The sequence below is a fragment of the Halichondria panicea genome, chromosome 17, assembly GCF_963675165.1.
Source record: "Halichondria panicea chromosome 17, odHalPani1.1, whole genome shotgun sequence".
NCBI classification, from domain to species: Eukaryota; Metazoa; Porifera; class Demospongiae; order Suberitida; family Halichondriidae; genus Halichondria; species Halichondria panicea.
The window spans coordinates 4,078,243-4,099,198 of NC_087393.1; the positions used below are offsets into that span (position 1 = coordinate 4,078,243).

The following is a 20,956-nucleotide window of genomic DNA, read 5'->3' on the forward strand; positions in this document are numbered from 1 at the left end:
CAAGAACGCGACATACATTCGAGGCTAACCCCACTGTCTTTAGTGGGCGTGACGACACCATTGTCCCCATTGATAAACGTTTTGGAGAATCGCCCTCAAGACTTCAGTTACTCTCAGACTTTCCAGAAGTAAGCATATCATGTCTCTATTATCTAGTGAGAAAGTCAGGACTGAGGCAGGCAGCCTTGACGGCGAGGACAGTGGTCATGACTCCGTAGATGCACTGGATGATAGGGAGAGAATCAACCACCTCGAGACCGCCGTGGCCTGGATCAGAGGAGAAGTGGTGAGTGGATCGAGCATAGATAGCTGCAGCAGTTAATAAATCGCAGGTTGAATTTTGGTAGGATATGAGTTAATGGTGTTTAATAAACAACAGTTTAAGTCTTATATTTGTCAAAACAAATTGGCCGTTGACAACTTGTGCTGCAGGTTTGGCTCAGTTTTGTTTGTAGTATACTATACTGTAGCTATTATTATAGCTATGTCCACATACTGTACTGTAGGAAGGGTGAATCATAATAATTATGCTACAGTGGCGTAGGAAACAATTTCTAAATGGGGGGCTCCAGTTTTTTGAATGGAAAAAGTACGGCTATCTACAGCTACATAGTGCAGCTTGATAAGTCATCTCTACTTAATATAGCCTAGAAAGATGGGGGGTCCAGCCCCTGGAGCCCCCCTTCCTACGCCACTATGCTAGGAAGGTAGAAATGTAAACAATGAACAACTACACTTGTTTTGAAAGTTCAGCTAATGTCGTTACTAAACAACAAAGCTTTTAGTGCAGTACTAGCTTGTAGAAACACAACAACCCTTTGCAGTAATGTATCTAACAATGCTACAACCAACAGCTAGTACGTGTTGTATTGTATGCTTAGGTTTGTTGAAACATATATTATAGCTAGCCTAAACACCGTCACTAAACATTGCCGAGTGGGTGTGATGTGTACACTAGTACATTATTGTCCTATTAGCAACAATTAAGACTGTAGACTCGACTTTTTGCACGCCGGAATAGCTACCTGCTTTGAACAATCATCACAATAGGTGATTAGGTGTAAAGTCGAGGACAACAATTCCACGTATTTTTATAGTGCTTGTGAATCTGTTTGTATCACTGAGCTAGTATAGTGCAAAGAGCCTATCCATTGGGCTCGTCATTGGATGCATTATAGCTCAAAAATTTGTAAACTAGCCTTTAAATTTCCCCATGCATCAGAAATTCACATAGCTGTTTGGTAGCTTAATGAGGCCTACTAGTGATACGTGCACTGTCCATAAAGCGTGTAGTGGCTCAGTACAGTCAGTGATACTGTGTTGTGTGTAAACACACAACTCATTTGGCATGCTGATCACATTCCAGTTATTCCTCTCAATGACGTCACCCCTAGGCCTGCTGAACTGTAAACAAAGTTCTAGCTCTAAGATTCCTATCTTTTACTGTGGAATCCATATCCGAAACAACCTGGCCCCTAAAAATAAGCCAAAATCCAGAGCTTGATTTTCCAGACCCTGCCATTGCATTCTTCCAAGTGTTTAAGATTTAATTGTGTATTTGTAGACACCAGTAGACAGGACTGCTAGATCTATCCTATAGTTAGTGGCTCTCATTGTGTGTGTGTGTGTGCGTGCGTGCGTGCGTGTGTGTGCGTGCGTGTGTGTGTGGGTGTGTGTGTGTGTGACTGCATGCTGTCCCCAACTGCTTTGTATACTAAACAATAGTCTTTGTATTTGGGTGTGCATTGCTAAAACGGTATCTATAGGTGAGATGTGCTGTGTCTGTGACTATAGACGGGATACATAGCATGCTTTTTATACCTTGAGTTCTGGAAAATGGTTAGACACAATTATATTTCTCTCGCCAACAGTCTCTTAAGTGCATCCGAGTAAAAGTGCATCCAGTAAAAGCAATTCTCATGAATTATAGAGCATACATGGGTTGGCTCAGGAAGTAAACACACATGCTTTCAATAGCTATTGTCCTTGAGGAAGAGCCTCCATTCAAGATCCCCCATAAATAGCTCTGTGTTGCATACTAGGTGGATCACAAGAGCTCAGCTCACCATATTGGTGTCCCTCTTTTAAGTTGTTTGATGTGGGGTGTTGGCAGATAATGAAAGACCCTAATGACCTTAGCACCACTCACTCTACTGAATATATTGCAATATCCAAGCACTATACTTTAATTCCTATGTGAGATTTCTGTAAATAAGAGGGAAAAAGCCTGCATCAAATGAATGTGTCCTAGATACATAGATACATAGATATGTCAATACAATCAGAGGAAACTAAATGTTCCATTTCTGCACTGCCCCCTCCTCTCAATAAGCTCATTTTTAATCAAAATAATAGTAATTGGTTTCAATCAAACAATAGATTGACCTCTATAGTGTACTAGTGTACTGTACGTATCCTGTTTGCATGTTCTTGAGCTGACTCAGTTGAGATATTATGTTGCTCGTGTGCTTGTATATTCTCACAGCTCGTTATGACGGTAACCGGGTACAGTGAAATCTGTTCGTTACAGTCACCCTTGGGCAAATGTAATGTGGAGGTGGCCTCCATGCTAACACAGACTAATACACATGCTATGGAGGCTTTGGGGCCGATTATCTAGTTACTTGCATGGCTGTACATTATAAAAGGTGACCTACCTGCTGTAGAGTGCCCACTATAGTTACTGTACATAGCTCTGTGGGAATACGCGGTTAAGGACAAATTAACTGGATATAGAATTCATGACAAGAGCATTTGCTAGTATGCATACAAATTCCTTGCCCATTTGTGTGGGTACTGTTTTGGGGCAATCTAGTAATGGATCATGGTATGCATGAGCCTTGAGAGGTTTCAATGTTTTATCGACACAATTTAACACATACAGCTTATAGCTATGTAGATCGATACATGCATAATACAGAAACACAATGTGATACTTACATGGTAATTATTCTCACTTTAACATATCCAACTTGTTATGTATAGCAATTAAGTATATCTAAAGTACTACTGATTTGTATCATTTGTGTAATAGCTTTAGGTAAAGCAAATGAACCAAATGGTGATTACGAAAGAAAAACTGACATTGTGGCTGTAACTATGTACGTGCATGTGAACTTTCTGTCATGGTTCATGTAACAAGAATGGGGTGGACTATGTTAGCAATGTGGCAAGTCACCATAAACTGATCAGAGGTGCATATGTGACTACTCAACCCTCCAAATATGCAGACACAGGCATCATTGTGGAGTTAGTCGTGTCCTAAGGCCAAAGATATCTGAACGTTATAACCTCAGGGTTTCATCTTTCGCGGGGGGGCATGGGTGAACCACCCTGCCCCCGAATAATGACATCATCACATTAGTACTACATGCATGACATCATCACATTGGTTAATGTCAACTACATAAGTTAACTGATGATGTATTAGATCTAGCATGTAATAGGGTGTGTGGTCAGCAAAAATGGGCGCGGCCAAACAATTTGCCAAACCTTCCCCTCCAAACTTTTCATCCTAGATGAACCTATATGTACTTAGCGAGCAAGACGTTTTTAATTTTTTGTTTGTAGTTACGGTCATAGTAGGGTGCATGTATACATGTGTGGAGCTCATGCAGTGTGTTGATATCACATCAATGTAACCTCTGTGTGGAGCTCATGCAGTGTGTTGATATCACATCAATGTAACCTCTGTGTGGAGTTCATGCAGTGTGTTGATATTACATCAATGTAACCTCTGAATGCATGTGTTAGTACTGACCATACTATACGTTTATATTCAGTAAAGCGCTAGGTCAGGGTTTTGGTATACCCGTATCCTTGGCATTGAATTGTCCTTCCTGTTTACTATTTATTAATTATAGTCCATTCTCGGCTAAATTACCATTTCCTGAATCACATGATACGTCCAATGCATCCATGCATAGCAAATATTCGCTCTACAGCTGTCACAGTAAACTGTTGATATTAATTTGATTAGTTGATCCTAGCAACTGTATGCACTATTTAGTTACTATAGGGGCTATTTTAGTGTAGCTTGAATTCCGTTGGAGGTACTTTGAGATATTGTTTCGTTTCTATGAAACTGATACAGACATGGGCTTAGGGGCAGGGGTGGTGAGCGGTTGGTTTAGGTGCAGTGAGGTACATGGTCTGGTAAATTGTTGGAATTCTTGGCACAACATGATTCTGCTTAAGCAATGCAGTAAACGTTATTCATGAAGTCAAGTAGACATTCCTCAGTTAAACCATCCGGAAAGGTCGTGGGATTCCACTGTGTTGTTTATACGCCCTAGTAGAATGATTATGGTAGCCGAATGTTGGTCCATTGGTTAGTTATGATTAACATGTAGAGATATTTGTACACACATTAAGTAAAGGTTAGTAGCTATAGACCCAGGACATTTTAGGCTAACTTGAAACCAAATATACATGTAGTACGTAGCTACCAATGCCTAGAAGGTTGTTTATGTGCAAGCATACACTCATCTCCCTCTCTCTCTCTCTCTCTCACACACACACACACACACAGACCAATCTGAAGGATTACGATCAAGACATTCTGAAAGAGCTACGAAAGATTCGACTAGCTGTCCATGATATCCAAGACACGCAAAAGGAAGTAAAAAAAGAGCAGAAATATCTCGATCTGTCATACAACACAGACCTTTCCCCTACCCGCAGCTCCCCTCTCGAGCTCGTCCCCCCCTCCCTCTCCCCCTCTCCCACCCCCTCACCCGAACCGTTTGTAGCGTCAGACGGACATCGGTATCGCACGGGAACACTTGAGCTCCTCACTACAGCTCCAACTCACCTCAAACAAAAAGATGACGAGAAACTACTGGAAGAATTCTTTGGCCCAGATCAAATAAACAGGTTGAATGATTTTAAAGTCACCATAGCAGAAGAAGAGGGCGAGTCTGCTGAGATGCCATCAGGAAAGGAGGTGAAACTAAGGACAGGCAAGGGTCAGAAATTGAAAATTCCAATCAATCCCAACTCTGGACCTATCGATAGAAATCGAATGTCGTATGATGTCGCCTCTGAGATGGAACAGCTGAGAGCACGAATTCAACAGAAAGCTCGGATGGAACTGGAAGATTTGGACAAGAAATACTCGCCCAAATTCTCACACCCTGGCTTTGGTCTACTCGATTCCTCAAGTCATTCCAGACAAGGAAGCCTGGACAGCTCTATACCTAACTCCACCAACGTTTCCTCCAGTGACCTCCCAGTAGCCGGCCAAACTAGACATTCGAGGCAAGCCAGTCTGCCAGTCTTCTTTGACCCAGCCTCCATTTTGAGTTTGGCTAAGAAATCACCAACTCCTCAACTAAAGACGCAAGCGGAGAATCAATTTATGGAAGATAATTCGAGAAGTCCCACACCTCCACTAAACTACATTCATGTTCGTCAGGCATCTGCTGGGTCGTCAGGTAGCGGAACTATATCCCCTCCTCTAACGCTCACTTCTGGTCATGGGACTTCATCACAACAAAATCATGTGACTGGATACAAGTCGACCCCATCGCAACGCAATGCCCCACAGATTCAAAGTCTCAGGGAGCGTCCAATTCGACCACAGAGCGGAAAAATCCCTCCACAGAACCAAGACCTGAGTATTAACCACACCCACTCTCATTCTCAGCCCGCCCACCTTCCATCTCAGTTCACAGTCGCTAATTCAAGAGGTGGCTACTCGACTGCGATTGTCAAGGGTCCAAGACGTCACAGCCCTGAAGGGAGTAAACCAAATGGTTACATTACGTCTAAGCCACCCCTGCCTGCAAATCACAGCCTGCTCATGTCAAGAGGAGGGGCTGGAGACTTGGATCAACCAGAACTCAAGAGCATATCTCGAGTGACGCAGCTTCGAAGAGCACCGTCTGGTGATAAAGTTGCTGCCTCTCCACGAATGGCACGAAATGTTCCCCCACCGACAACTAGTCATGTGCCGGGCCCTAACAACACACATCAGAAGTTGGGTATGAGATTGAGTGAGCCCGGGAACATGGCGAATTTTCAAGCCAAACAAAACGGAGCACAGGTCCATCCAGTAGATATCGAACCGTATATGACATCGAACGAGTTAAGAGGACAAATGTTCAAGTACACACCGTATACTGACAATGTAACTAACGAGAAGACTAAATCACTAGATTCATCTAGTGCTAGTCAGAGTAGAAAGGCCAGTTTGCTTCCGAACGAACAAACATGGTGTTGAGTTAATGGTCATCATTATTTTGTCTGTATGTGTGTGTTTTATGACTATTCTCTTCTGTGTGATAATATATTCATTGTGAACTGTGATCATGAAGTTTTATATATACAGTGCTCATGAAGAGATTGACCTTTGCAAGTAGATCTATCATGATCACATGCATGAGGAAACAACTAAGCAAAATGAATAATTGAGGTCATAACTGTAATATAATGCACATGCATCCTGCACATTGTGCAAGCCTGTATATACATGTCTATATTAGTATAATTACAGATCTTTACAGCATGATAATTACAAACAATATATAGCTATATAGGCCCACCAGAAAGGAATGGGGGTCCCTAGGCCTATATATATTGGCCATAAGCTTGAGCTACTGTGCAGCATCATCTGCAGCCAGCAGGAACCAGCCCCTCCCACCTCATGTGTTACTTTTTGGAACCAGCTCTCCAGATTGGATTGCAAGCCAAAGATAAAGGGACTTATTCCTGTTTCCTGGTCTAAGAAGTTACCTCAAGAGATAACAGGAGCATATGAGGGTTTTGTTTGGACACTGTCAATGCTAATCAAGAATGAGTTTGTTTCCCAAGAAAATGATTCGATCTCTACACTTGGACAAGATTCACAGAAAGCATCATTTTATTTTGTGCTTTTGAGCTCGTACTTAAAGTCTCGGCTTCTGCTGTCTGGTGATGTTGAGCAAAATCCTGGGCCTGGGAAACGGGCACCATCTAGCTCAGTTAGATCTACTATCGAAGATGAGAGTACATATGACATCATACCCGCCCCAGTGATTACTTCTGATAATGTTGATATAAATTTACCGCAACAAAGTTTATCTCCTGGTAGAAGAAGTATGCCATGCTCTCTGTCTCCTACACCTAATTCCTCACCTTACAAAAGTCTGTGTGTGTCGCTCACTCCATCTCTAACTCATTTACCTTACACTGTAACACATGATGCAAATCTGAGCCACCCCGAGCAGAGCCTTAAAGAAGAAGGAGACACTTCATTGAGAGAAGGAGAAAGAATAATCCAATTGGAATCTGAGAATGCTACGCTCATTGAAGAAAACAAGCGATTGAAGAGTGAAGTAGAACAATTGAAACAACAACTTGCAACTGATCATGAATACCCAGACCTCTCTGCATGCTCTGACTGCAGCTGAGAAATTAAACAGTGCTGCTTTTCAATTGTACTTACATAATTATATAATTATAGCTAAGTATTATTTGTTGTCGAACTCCTTTTAATTAACATTCTTGTGGTAGATTGTCAGTAATGGCATTGCATGTATTACAACAAGAGATAAAAAAATAAAGAAGGAATAACAATGATCACCTAATTCTGCCATTAGTTCTAATTTCTCCTATTTCAGTTTTAGGGTCAGGGGAGAATGTACTCCAGTTGGTGGAGGCACAATTCTGTACCCACGTACACTGCTCCCCCCCACTCTGACCTGCGTCAATTCTACAGTAGTTGTCAATCGTCCAATAGTCTTTCACTAAACTGTCCATCCATTTCTCTAACTCTAGGCCAGACTTTGAGACATTCTCCTTCCACTGAGTGTACTCTTCCTGAGAAATCAACGCATTCGGTTGCACAGTGAGAGATCGTTTTGCATTGACTGTTTGCGGTGACCCCAATACTTCTTTGTTGTGATGGGTCATGGGGACGACTAGGAGCTTGGTTTTCATTAATAATGTGCCTTCCAGAAGTTCTAAACGGACAGTCCATACTCCAGGTCGAATTGGGAGCTCTAGTTTCGGTTTGTGGTAAGTGACAATCCAGGCAGCTTCAATTTTCATTGGAAAATTTGCTATTCTCAGGCCAAGGGGATCGTCCCAAATGATATGGACAGTGCTTTGTCGACCAGCTGTCAGTCTTATGGCTGCCACCGGCTCGTCCCACACTCCTATGATACCGGGATAGTTTCTGAATATGCTCTCTTTGCCATCCCATTCACTGCCAATCTACAGGAGAGAGACAGCGTATAAATGAATGCAGCAATAAATTAATAATGATAATAATTGCATAACTACGAGGCCCCTACAATTAGGATTACAAGAGAATGTCCTTGTACGCCATCTTATATGTTATTTAAGCATACTTGTACCTCAAGTGATTGTATTCTCTGGTTGATGTCATCACCCGTGTCCATCCTCTCGAAGTAAGAGACCCGTTCAAACAGCATCTCAAATTCAGGGGGATTGAAACTATCCGACATTGCATCTTTGAGCGTCACAACCACACCCTTAAACTCGTCTCTCTCTCGTAACACATGCACTTCTTTCACAACGGCTTGTTTCGGAATACCACATTCACTACCCCCACTTTTGTCCGCCTGTTCGTTGTATAGCAGCTTCAAACTCTGCCGGAGAAACGACTGATATGTGCTAAAGCGTGCATTCGATGGTTTGGTGACATCATCGTCGATATGATAGACGCTCTCCCAGTGAGAACGAAGGGAGGGTGTGGTCTCTGGGAGGGGACCGTACAAGTGAGTGTCCAATCCAAAGATGATCTCTTGACTCACAATAGCCTCGAACTTGCGGGCAAAGAAATGGTGGTTACCAGGACTCTACAGAGATTGAAACAAAGTGAAGTCATTTACACATCAAGTTCTGGATGCAATTTCTGGCTTTAGGACCAATCTTGTTACAATTGGGGCCAGCTAACCTACGGTACAATAGTACAATGTACATGCATTCATTATGACCTCTTGTACTGTAGTGTAGATTAACAATATGTTACATGTATGCTGACAAACCATACTAAAGTAAAGTTAAAAGTGTAGTAAAATAGGGGTAGTATAGCATGTACACTGTAGCTACAATGATGGAATGTGTGACCCACAAACGCTCACAGTGACACAATAGGTACATGTATACCCACTTTGAGGCGTCCTATATCCTTGGCGAGGAAGTCGTTGGGAGAGCATCCACACCAGTCCACTATGTGCTTGTATTGACAGCGACAACCCAACTTCCTGTTCCAATTGGTCACTCTCAGATTGCTCCTAACTAACGACTCACACATTGGGCCATTGCGGATCACAGTGTGGAAGAACGACTGTAAGGATAAACAAGCAAAGTGATGCTTTACTTGACAAATTGTCTGACACAGATTGAGGATTCATACGTACATATCTAACTAATTATCAAAATTATTGTACTGTGTTTTATGTACGTATGTAGATTTCTTATCATGTTACAAAGCTTCATCACTATTATTTTAGTGATGCACTACTCTGCACATGTAAAATTGAGTAGAAAATTGCTTTTTGACAGTTGAGATTTACTTACCTCAGCAGGCAGGAGTGAGAACTCGTAGTATTTTTTGATATCAGTGAGGTATTTGCTCTTGTCTGCTACCAGGTACCGGCTGTAGTTTCTGTGAAGGACAATCCAATCGCTCCCTCCGTCCACCGTAATCTCAGAGGGGAGGGGTCTCATATCCACACGCCACATGTGATTGTCACACTCAACAAACGTACGATCCAGGCCCTGCTTCTGAATAAACCTGCAGGACAGAGGGACAGTTACTGTAGTGGATAAGTATAATTACATGTATGTATTCATTTCAACATGTACGAATACAAGTCTTAGAGTGCATGCATGTAGGAAAACCAATCTTTGAGTACATGTATGTATGACTATCAAGGTGCCTATTATTTTGTTCACTTGCTAGTTAGGCTATTGGTAGTACCTGCACTGTACACAAACCTTGATCAACCATTCATTAATCAGTGAGTTGCAGAATGTTACGTAACTCTAATGTAATGAACAGAAATGCTTTGCCACAGGTGCCACTCAATGTTTTCCCACAGCAACCACTGGCCGATTCATGCCACTAATTAGTGGTGTGCAGCAAGTGGAGAGCCATATCACCTGCTTCCCGTTGCCATAGCGAAAGCTCTATTACCATGTGTATATTGTGTATATAGGTGTACATGTACGTAAGAATAATAGGTGTAAATTAATGGCACCTGGTTCTTACAAGGACCGAGAGAGAACTTGAACGATTTTTAAAGTCGGTAATTATTACCTCCAGTAACTGGCTTTGTCATAACAGACAAAAAAAACCACAATTGTGATGCGTATATATAATTATACGAATGTACTATCAGCCTGGTTACTACATATAACTGCTCACTTTTTGATGTCTCCACCATGAGTCTTGATAAAGTTGCTACCTCTGTGCACTCTCAGGAAACCAGTCAACTCGTCATTGGTCCTGCAAAACATACACACACACTGGTTAGCATGAAATCAGTATAAGAGGTCCTCCCAACAAAGGACTAACTTTCTAGTCTCTAGTTGTTTTAACGCCCAACAAAGGATAGACTCTGACCCTAAAGTTTATCTTTCTACCCGAAACTTATGAAAATCAAGCTAGAAAGGTCTCATGAATCTATTTTGCTCCACACGTTTCTTTATTCGATGGTTTCACACAACCAGAAATGCAGTGATACTTAACCCGACTTCTCCTCACCTCAACGGGTAGTCAGATTCACTGAGATTAATGAAGTAGTCCCAATTCCAGTCCGTGAGAACAAACTGCAGGTCTTCCATCGCCCGTAGCAACATCTGCAAGAGTGAGGCTCCACCCCAAATTGTAGCCATACGCCAAGTGGGGAAATATACGTTAGGGAGGTCGTAAAGATCTTCATAAAGTTTCCGGTGGAGGTAGTCTGATCTCTGAGTGTGTGTGAGCAAGAGAAAGAGTTATATATTTGGCTGTCCGATAAATTAGAACATACATGGTACTACAGGATTTTGTGGTCAAAGCTAACCGTTATACATGACTGTAAAAGGATTTCAGTACTTGTACTCAGAATGAGGACAATATGTAGTTCGTTCTTACTTGCAGGTGGTGAGGGATACACTAACATGAAACCACACACTACAGTCCTTATGCTATATGAAACAAACAGATACGTACAGCTGGTTCTACATGTACAATAAAATCAATGACACAAAAACGCAAATACTAAGTAGTGTGTGGGGGGCATGTAAATGATACCATATTATCATTACAAACAGTTATTTTAGGGCTAAATAAACTATAATATTTATGGGTGCACTATAAACCGACGCATTAAACACTCACCGAGTCAACATGGACGTAATAGTAGTGATCAACATGATAAATAGCCTTGAGCAGTCGCTTCACCTGTCGCACGGCACGTCCGTGTATCGAGAGGAGGTACACTATTCGTATCGGAGGACCAGTCCCAAGCGAGAACGGGAGATACTTGAAGTCATGACCGCGAAAAGAGCCGAGTGGACACTCTTGCGGTATATCCCTGCTGTACAGTAGACCGGAATGCTGCAGACAGGTCACATTCCGGATAAAAGTTTTGCACTCGTTGCTCTTTGCTCTGGAAATGGCTGAAAGAGCATCTTTTTTACTTTCAAGGACTTTGTCACAATCTTTAGCGGCTTTCTCTGGGAGTGGGTGTGGTGTAAACGACTGTATGAACTTTGGAGATGTTTCCAGACTATCTATTTTATTGGAGGAGGGTGTAGGAGGAGACAAAACTGAGGGAGAGGACTTGGGGAAACTCCACCCCTTAGAGGAAGAACGAGAGGTGTTGGTTCTTATGGGAAGTATCTTTGTTTCAATCGTACCTGCTGACAACGGTACCTGAATTGGTGAAAAGAGTGTATACTAGCTGCTAATTGTATTACATAACAGCCAGCTGTAGGTAGTCTTCTTAGAATCTATATGTACAAAGAAAGGATTCTTGCTGTTGTGAGAACGAATTGTCAGACTAACTAGCTCATAATACAAGTACATGTAGCTGCTAACTTAACAAGCAATGGTGAACTGTCAACTACGTACATAGCTCACTGAGGTGAGATTAAAGATACGTTTGAAGTATATATATAGCTAGAGCCACGATTGGAGAAAGTTCTCTATCAGTGTAAACTACCTGTGGGAGCGTAATTACACAGTTGGTATTGCTATACAGACCTTGACGTTGCAGTGTACATTAATTATGCATCCACAGGAGATCGAGTTATAGAGTTATATAAACACACATTAAAGCCATTTAAGCTGACAGGGTACGACAGTCTTCGTGCTAGCATAATTTTATGGCAGACACAACCAAAGCTTCCAACATTCATTTGTAACTAGGCATGCGAGAAATGAGGCATGCCCAGAGGCATAGTTCAGAGCATGGCTTGAGCAAACACAAAGCAATTATACTGGGAATCTAAAATATCTGTTTGACGCATAGTTGGTCTACTTTAGCAAATTACAAAAGTAATCAAAACTCCTAGCTTAGTTCTATTTAAGAATAACGTTCAATCTGAGCGATACTACCCCCTATACTATACTGAAGGATACAACAACATCAAGCACCAGTAGTATAGCCGCACACAACTGAACCAAAAAAAGGCTGCCCCAAACTTTAAGTTATACATGTACTATAAACTGTGGAACAGCTACTGCAGACTAGTCTAGTGCACAGTAGAGGGTTAGAAGAGCTGTAATCCCTCAACAGACAGGATATAAGTTTACTGGTGTAAATGGTCCGTTTGAAAACATTGTCTTAACACGAAACAGAGTTACCGTGTAGCGGGTAATTTTCGTGGGGTAAAAAATTAGTTATTTTCGTTCAAGCTGACCTCGAAATTTTAACATAGGCGTGACTTTCCGTAACGTATGAATGCAGTGCAGGCAACGAGACTAAACGAAATTATACTCATGAAAATCACCGTTTTCCAGATAAACGAATTGTTTACCCCACGAAAATTACCTGCTATACGGTAGTTATTCTAGAGACTTCTTAGCACAGAGGGATAAGTTTACAAGCTGCATTTGAAGATACTAGATTGTGTGCACGCAATTAGCAACAGTGTTTACACAAACAGAGCAGATATTAAATAATGCTTAGGGAGGGGTGCAGGGAATTAAAGTCATACAAAATATATAAATTTTAATAGCAGTCAACACAAAAACAAAATTAATGCAAGATCTTATATCTTATAGTAAACACTCCGTTGCATAAATAACAACAATCCATTCATAGTGAAAGTGAAACTGTGCAACATAGGCCGGCCGAGGGGGGGGGGTGGCAATAATAACACCATACTACAAAAGGGGGCGTGAATGAGGGGACTTTCATAATAATTTCCTTTTACACCAAGCTAGCTGGCTCCTAAGCTGCAAATAGCTACCTTCCTACAGCTACTAGCTCAATGCATGCCTCTCACCCGAACACCCTGAGGTCTTAGTTGTGGCTCCTCCAGCTCCCAGGGCAGTTTGGAGGCTGGCTGGGATGAGAGTCTATTCAAAGCAAGCATCTGGACCAGCACAATTAACAGGCCAAACACTAGGAGTCCGAGACCCACGAAACGCACTCCGAAAAATCTCTTGATTGCCGCCATCATTCATCATCTGTGTTTGCACTAGCTTGTCCTACGCTCTTATAGGGACTTGTATTCACATAATATCATGTGCATGCATAATTATAAATAATTTTAAAGAGACTTGAAACATTAATTGATTTAACCTTTGACCCATGTGTGCCATGTGGTTTTTGACTCTGAATAGAGCACATCATAAACAACTTTTGGTAGACTAGACATCTAATATCTACTGCTCCACAGCTACTTTTAGTGTTTACTTTTATCATGCTGATGTGACAAAGTTGGTGAGTAGATCCCCTTTCTAGTTATATGTATATTTACATTGTATTGCTCGTTTTCTGTAGGATAGAATTTCCTGTGGATGGACACATGTACACATGCACAGTCATGAGCTCTACTGATACTGGCACCCCTAGCTCTACCGATATACCCAACAGCTCTGAGACTTCCCACTCCAACCCTCCACCTCACACACCACCACCCCACAATGTACATACCAGCAAACCCACTAGTCTAAGAGTACCGAATACTACCTGTGATGTCAAAGACATCCCTAAACCCACATCCAAAGTAGACAACACTACCATAGATGATTCTAGGCCAACCGACTCTGATGAGGTCGAACTGATCCCTCTCCCCCCTCCGCACCCAAGAGGGGGTGTGTCCATTCTAGCACACAAGCTGTGGATTGGAAATCTGGACAAGAGGCTCACAGAGTAAGTACATAGTAGAGTATAGTATTACTTAGCTTTAATAGAATGCACTATGTTGAGAATCAAATAGTTATGTGCTTCAAGAGCACTTAACATTTAGTTTGGGTCATCCTCTGGTGAGTGTTGTGAACACATTGCTATGTAATAATTATAGGGGAGTACCCAGAATGATACAGCTAACTGGCATAAGGCGAATTGCACACACATTTCTGTTTAATAGACTGTGTAGCAGGTCACCTCTCAATGTACATGTACACATATGTAAACCACACAGGGATTCCCCCCTGTAACTCACATGTAAATTAAACTTGTACCGGATTTCCCCTGAATGTTATTAATAGCCTAGCTCATACAACACACGGTTAATACTTGCGCAATAGGGATGCTTCTCCTTATCTTGTACCCTTGCTCTTACACACTGGTATTTCAACAGTGACCGAAACTATTGGATGTGATCTGTACGCGTGACACTATTGGATGGTCATGTGATCTGTACGTTTAACACTATTGGATGGAGTTGAATTGTTTGGTACCAGGGTTTTGATATCGTAATGTAATGTAATCAGACAGTGACTATCTGTTTTGTCATGCCAGGAGCAAACAATCCTGCTTAACTATTTGCTACAGTGATTCCAAACATTCCTATAGCTTCGCACACACGTATTCTTGCTCACCATTTACTATATAGACTTGTTGCCCAGTGTGTGGTCAGATCAAAGCAATCCAGTGCTAATGCCCTCAGGCATTATGTTGCTCCAGTGCAATATATGGCATTTTGCACTCGTGTTGGACAATAACTAATACTTGTAAAAGAATGAGCGTACAAATTGAATAAGTTGCTCAAAGCAAGATGGTATTATAACGTGTGCCGAGCCTCATAGTGTGCCATACCTGTTTGCAAGCATGGCATTAAGTGTTTGTGTACTGGATGTAGTAGCTCAGTGAATTTGTATCGTCAATTTGTGATATTTGGCTTACACTCCCTTGATTAATATAGGATCTTCTGTTCATGTGGATAGCTTGCCAGTAAAATATCAATCCCAGCACATAACTTGAGTTGCTCCTGTGCGCTCCATGTAATAGGTACATGCAAATACTGTTTGTAGTTTTAGCTGGTTTCAATTTGTTTAAAGCTGTCTTTTAGTTGACCCAGCTGCTACAAGTCACTGACTTGCTAAGTACCGTATTTACTTGATTAAACGCCCATCTCGTTTAAACGCCCATGGTAAACGCTCTGTCTTTGTCAATAAACATACTTTTTATGATGGCAGAGAGAGAGATACCAACACAAAGGAGAAACATCACTCCTATGGCTTAAGATTTAAGCTGAGAGCTGGGGCAGCAGTCAAAAAGAGCATAATAACTGCTGCTGTAAGAGTTTGGAGTAGACATGACCAATAAACGCCCACCATTTCGAACCATCTCGTTTAAACGCCCCCTTTACAGACTTCGATATGAAATAAACGGCCGGGCGTTTAATCAAGTAAATATAGTATAATTATACATATCTATTCCTCTGCTAACAACTTGACAATCATCTGTATAGCATTCGTTGCAAAATTTCTCCCTAGTGAAAAAAATTCTTACGTCTGCACTACTATCTGATCTTTCCTTTTCTCTTTACAGTCAGAATATTCTGAGGTTTGTGACTCAGTATGGGAGTGTGGTCTCGTTCCGGTTCCTGTTCAAGGCTGGATCGGAGAGGGCGGAGCCTCGGGGTTACGTCTTCGTTGAGTACTCCTCTAGAGAGGTACTTGTGTTGGTTTTATATCATAGGGTAGGGGCAGATATAGATACTTTTCGATACATATACGAGCCTCAAAACTATGTACTTGTCAGTAGTGCATGCACTCCTGGTACTGTTCATCTGCTATACATGTATGTATTATTGTGTTTACATGTATATATGTACCCTATAGCTGAGGATTGACCCAGAAACACAAAAATTGACATTCGGTATTTGAAACCTCTCTACTGTTAAGGGTGTGGTCATTGAACCTCCAAAATAAAATCGTCGAAATGTTTAGTTTGGGCATAGATAGAGTAGAAGAGGGATTGGAAACGGAAGTGATTCACGTGATGTTTTACAATGAAGTCTACGTAGTGGCTCTGGGACCATCCGTGTATCTCCTCATAACTCCCGCAAAAGCCCGGGAAACTTATTGTGTCCAAAGCATACATCTCAGAGCTACCCCCATGTGTACTGGGTGATGAAATCACAATCGACAAACACACGAGCAAAATTCTCTGGACTTGTAGAAGCTGACTGCATAGACTCAAGTAGACTTCTGTGTGATTACTGAATCACATGCCCCCTGATAGTAGGTATCAATTGGAAACAAAGAAAATATAATCTCGATTGTCGTGAAGTAGCTAGAGGTACACAGAGCGATTTTTCATGCTTGTGTTCCTATAGTACCTTTGATATAGCTAAGGCTTTGTAACTAAATAGTGTCCTGTGTCCCAAATGGCCTCAAGTATTAGAGAAAGTTGATGTTTAGCAGCAGAACTGCTCGTGGACTTCTTTACAGAGAGCAAAACAATTCTCATGAATTATTCATGTTTAGCCCTCGTGTTAAAAAGTAAGCCTCGATTAAAACCGCGGAGATACACGGATGGTACTTCGAGGGTACTTCCGTTTCCAATCCCTCTTCTACTCTATCTATGGTTTGGGCAAGCCGCGAAAACGAAAATATATGTTATTCTGTAATCGTTAGTATAATTATAGCAATAATTATAGGGATGATGCAATTGTTGCAATTTTATGATGACCATTATTTTTACGCTACCAGGAGGCTGAGATTGCCAAGGCTGGACTAGATGGTAAGAAAGCTCTGGGGAAGAAGATCATCGTGGACTGGGCCAAGGCTGACTTGGGAATTAACAAGAAAACAGTGAGTGCAGAGGATGAATCTAGTCCACTGCATTGTGTGTTACACTTTTCAGTGGCTGCAATGTTTTGTTGAATGAACCACTTGCATTCAATGCACATGATAATGAACAATCATGATCTTTGAGAGTCCATTAAGAACATTACGACTTCCCTCGTTAAATCTTTAGTTGCATAAACCTGATAACTCTGTGTTCCCCTGCATGCAGGCTAGCACAGTGTCTGAGACATGGGATGCAAGTGCTGTCTCCAAGACTCTGGGAAGTCGAGAAAGGTGCAATATACTAGATACTGCCATTCACAATTGGTACTTTCATTGATATGAGTAGAGCTCATACAGCAGATGACCCTTTACCACAGTTCTTCATGTTAGAATTACACAGGAGCCTTTGATGACCCATTCCCATAATACAAATAGACTTACACAAGAGTGTTTAATGACCCTTTACCATATTACTTTAATCTCTCCACACAGCACGACTTCCAAGATTGCTGCCCTAGAGGCCAAGCTCCGGCAGATGGAGGAGTCAGACGTCCCCGTCAAGAGACCACGCCTCTCTCCCCACCCCCTCACACACAGACACACTTTAGGTGATTCTAGATCTGTATACTGAACACACTAGCTAGCAGGTATGGCATATGCATCAGCTATAAATAAGTTTTTTGTGTTATGTCACTTATTATGTTGATTTTATCGTATGACCTTGATCTGGTGTATTTCTTCATCAAACAAAATTGGCACATTATCATGGTATGGGTATATAAGCAAGCGTACTCTTCCTAATGAACTCTTGTTTATAGTCTATCCTCGTTTCTGTTTTTTGAACCATGGAATCTTGGGCACAAATCTGGGTGTTGTCTTCATGTACTTTTCATAGTCTGATCCAAACTCCTTCACCAAATCAGGTTCTTCAAAAACAGCGACTGCGTAGACAACATACAAAGTGAACATGGTAGCCAGTAATAGGTGGCCCAGGGTCAAACGTGGGGTAACCCATAGCAACAACAACGAGAATGTATAGATGGGGTGTCGCACAAAACCATAAAGACCAGACAACACTAATCTAGTTGGTGCTGCTTCTGGTCTTTTCGCTATTCCTAGCATCTGAATCGGGTTGAGATTTAGTAGAGCTGTTGTAACACCACAGACTGAAAATAACATCAAACCAAACACAACAAGCCTTAACCAAGGATTGACAATGTCCCATATTACTTCCGTCATAGGAATCCAACAAATGTACATAATGTACAAGCATGATGCACTGGCGAACACGTACACCGACCTATGGTAGGATTCAGGCAAAACAAACGTCAACAGTTTCTTCAGTGGTCCTCTCAGCATCGAACTGTGTTGAAGTCCGAACAGACCTGCTAGTAGTGTGTTATTGATGGCTGGAGCAGAGCTCAGGAAAGGGAGCGTCAGTCTGTTCCATTCTGGCTTGTGGTTGACGCCCAATAGCTGGTAGATGAGATTGTGGTAATCTTTGGGTGCCAGTGATAAGAGCAACTTGATATCCAGCACAAACACACTCATGTAGACAAGGGACAGCCCAGCAAAAATCCCACAAACCAGTCGAACAGCAAGTGAAATGATCTTCATCTCTTGCTTCATTTGAAGGTTGAGTTGATAATGGTCGCATTTATGAAAGTCACATACGGTCCCAGGCCGATTTTTTTTTAATAGAACGAAGTTGAAAAATATGCTGACCTAGCGTTCAATTGGAGACGGATCAGCCTGGAATCGAGGCTAGTCTCCTACATGCAGTCCTCACGTTGACTGGGCCCATAACCTGTTCAAAGTTTATGGAAACTGACAAGACTGACACAAAAACAATCATACGCATGGTTAAATAAGAACCTGTCAGAATGTTCTAGAATAGTTACTAAATATAGACTAAATGATGCAATAACTAATAAGTCATAATCAGTTATAGTTCAACCTTGAAATTATAATTATGTTCAACACATGGCACTAGTGATTATGAACAGACATGCAAAGAAGCAGCCGCACAAGAATAGAATACAGAGAACAAAGTATGGGAAAATTAACATGTACACCATTAATTGACTATTATTACGGCCATGAATATAATTATACCTATGATTGTACGCATAGATATTGGCTTAAGTCTTCAGTTTCCTTGGTAACCATCATGGTCGTTATCAGTGTCGGTATCGAGCTTGACTCGCTTGGTTTGGGGTCCTTCGTCACTGGCAGCTGGCAGCAGGGCCGGAGGGGGAGGGAGGGAGTTGTAGATAGGGAGGGATATAGAGTCGGGCGTCTTCAGATGAACTGATTGGATATTGTGTAGTCCTCGTGGTATGTGCGAGGAGACTCCTTTAATTGCCGCTAGTGTACGTGTTAGTGACCAGGTGCTCACAAGTGAACCCCACCCTTCCAATGGAGACGTTGCTATGGTGTGTGTGGGAGGGTGTGTGTGTGTGTGAGTGGGTGAGGGTGTGTGTGTGGGGGGGAGGGGGATATCACTATATAACTCAGGTGAGTACGGAAAAGTTAATTCATACACATACCACATTGTGACGTAATTACACAAACTGTCAGTATTTCAACGTACACATAGCATGGTTTACAAATTATACGACAGTACTATAATTATACGGACCCTACCAGCACGAGCCTAGACCAATGTGCAGGTAGGTGGAGTTTCTAGCTTGCTGAATCTCCAGTGCCAAATCTTTCTTCAACATGTCCACAGGAATTGGCAGCCTGCAAGAGAATTGGTAGTACTCAATGGTCATTCTTAAGTATGCTACGTTCACTTACTTTTTCGTTTCGAAGAACCTCTTTCCCAGTAATCGGGGGAGCATCTGGTAGACACGTTTATCAGATAAGAAGATGTCGTAGTTAGAGCAGAGTTGACGTTTGGACTCAAATGATTTGTAGTTAGTCTTTAGCTTGCTGATGGAATCACCTGTGTACGCAATCACAAAGATGAAGGGGAACACTATGTACAAAAGTTAATACAAATAGGATCTTTAAAGGGCCATAGCTTTAGTTTTGATGGTCCAACTTGAATAATCCCGAAAATTGTAGGCTATGCATGTAGGTAAGGGAATGTGGGCTGTGACCGAAAATCACAAAAATGTTGTGATTTTAATTACTGCAATCAGACAAACTGGCGACTAGTTATGGCCACTCAAAGAAATAATTTCTGCCAATGCTTTCCGGCTTAGACATACATAAATACACATCATGCATGTACGTTTGCAGTGTGCAACCAACCTACCTTGTTGACGCCTTCGACTTTCTTCTCTTTCAAGAATTCCTTGGCTTCTCCTTTCTCTCTCTCAGTGATGAGGCACAGGTCAGTGCCAGCGACGGGGTAGAGGGTGTGTGGGAGTGGCCTGGGTGGGTCACATGATACCGTGCGGTTACATAGGAACAATGATGATGGCATTTTACCTAGCTTGATTATAACCAATTGAAATATAGTGTGTATCCTAAGTGTGCAACAGGTGATGAATGTATAACAAAAACCACATCAAAGAGATTATCTCCTTTTGTGTAGGGTTGCCAACTCACACTCTCAATGATCGGACAGTCCTGTCAGGGATCTTCTTGAGTGCCACCACCATGGAGACAAGAGAATCTTCATCAACCAGCTTAGGCTTGCTCTTCTTTTGCACAGTACTGTGATATGTCTGGAGTGCTGCTACTGCCTTGCTCACCTGTGCAAGCAACAACAGGTTAAGTAGCAGCATACTATTATTATACAGTTCCCTCACC

The 20,956-nt window shown here is 41.8% G+C and overlaps 4 protein-coding genes across 4 annotated transcripts; 2 read left to right on the forward strand and 2 right to left on the reverse strand.

The window, feature by feature from the left end:
• The first annotated feature begins 45 nt into the window (after window positions 1-45).
• Window positions 46-6,309, forward strand: LOC135351582 (uncharacterized). The gene is made up of 2 exons (XM_064550627.1): window positions 46-286; window positions 4,532-6,309. The coding sequence occupies exons 1-2, from the start codon at window positions 140-142 to the stop codon at window positions 6,221-6,223; spliced, it is 1,839 nt and encodes a 612-aa protein (XP_064406697.1). The 5' UTR covers window positions 46-139; the 3' UTR covers window positions 6,224-6,309.
• Window positions 6,310-7,467: 1,158 nt separating this feature from the next.
• Window positions 7,468-13,626, reverse strand: LOC135351578 (xylosyltransferase 1-like). The gene is made up of 8 exons (XM_064550624.1): window positions 13,450-13,626; window positions 11,336-11,872; window positions 10,718-10,923; window positions 10,379-10,459; window positions 9,529-9,745; window positions 9,119-9,295; window positions 8,340-8,804; window positions 7,468-8,196 (listed from the first exon to the last, which is right to left on the reverse strand). Exons 1-8 carry the CDS (start codon window positions 13,624-13,626, stop codon window positions 7,561-7,563), a joined length of 2,496 nt encoding a protein of 831 aa, XP_064406694.1. The 3' UTR covers window positions 7,468-7,560.
• Window positions 13,627-13,739: 113 nt separating this feature from the next.
• Window positions 13,740-17,946, forward strand: LOC135351595 (probable RNA-binding protein 18). Its single transcript, XM_064550647.1, has 6 exons — window positions 13,740-13,889; window positions 13,950-14,321; window positions 15,945-16,068; window positions 17,111-17,212; window positions 17,418-17,482; window positions 17,684-17,946. The coding sequence occupies exons 2-6, from the start codon at window positions 13,975-13,977 to the stop codon at window positions 17,820-17,822; spliced, it is 777 nt and encodes a 258-aa protein (XP_064406717.1). The 5' UTR covers window positions 13,740-13,889; window positions 13,950-13,974; the 3' UTR covers window positions 17,823-17,946.
• Window positions 17,917-19,008, reverse strand: LOC135351593 (methanethiol S-methyltransferase-like). The gene has a single exon (XM_064550645.1). It carries the CDS (start codon window positions 18,818-18,820, stop codon window positions 18,011-18,013), a length of 810 nt encoding a protein of 269 aa, XP_064406715.1. The 5' UTR covers window positions 18,821-19,008; the 3' UTR covers window positions 17,917-18,010.
• Window positions 19,009-20,956: the final 1,948 nt, after the last annotated feature.

What these genes read in the sequence shown, in the direction of transcription:
- LOC135351593 (XM_064550645.1), bottom strand. Translation starts at nt 18,820, where the DNA reads ATGAAGCAAGAGATGAAGATCATTTCACTTGCTGTTCGACTGGTTTGT.
- LOC135351595 (XM_064550647.1), top strand. Translation starts at nt 13,975, where the DNA reads ATGTACACATGCACAGTCATGAGCTCTACTGATACTGGCACCCCTAGC. An exon ending in TGGGAATTAACAAGAAAACA is followed by an intron (nt 17,213 to 17,417) that starts GTGAGTGCAGAG and finishes CCCTGCATGCAG; the next exon opens with GCTAGCACAGTGTCTGAGAC. An exon ending in ACTCTGGGAAGTCGAGAAAG is followed by an intron (nt 17,483 to 17,683) that starts GTGCAATATACT and finishes CTCTCCACACAG; the next exon opens with CACGACTTCCAAGATTGCTG.
- LOC135351582 (XM_064550627.1), top strand. Translation starts at nt 140, where the DNA reads ATGTCTCTATTATCTAGTGAGAAAGTCAGGACTGAGGCAGGCAGCCTT. An exon ending in CCTGGATCAGAGGAGAAGTG is followed by an intron (nt 287 to 4,531) that starts GTGAGTGGATCG and finishes ACACACACACAG; the next exon opens with ACCAATCTGAAGGATTACGA.
- LOC135351578 (XM_064550624.1), bottom strand. Translation starts at nt 13,626, where the DNA reads ATGATGGCGGCAATCAAGAGATTTTTCGGAGTGCGTTTCGTGGGTCTC. An exon ending in GAATCTGACTACCCGTTGAG is followed by an intron (nt 10,460 to 10,717) that starts GTGAGGAGAAGT and finishes TATGTTTTGCAG; the next exon opens with GACCAATGACGAGTTGACTG. An exon ending in TCTCACTCCTGCCTGCTGAG is followed by an intron (nt 9,296 to 9,528) that starts GTAAGTAAATCT and finishes TTATCCTTACAG; the next exon opens with TCGTTCTTCCACACTGTGAT.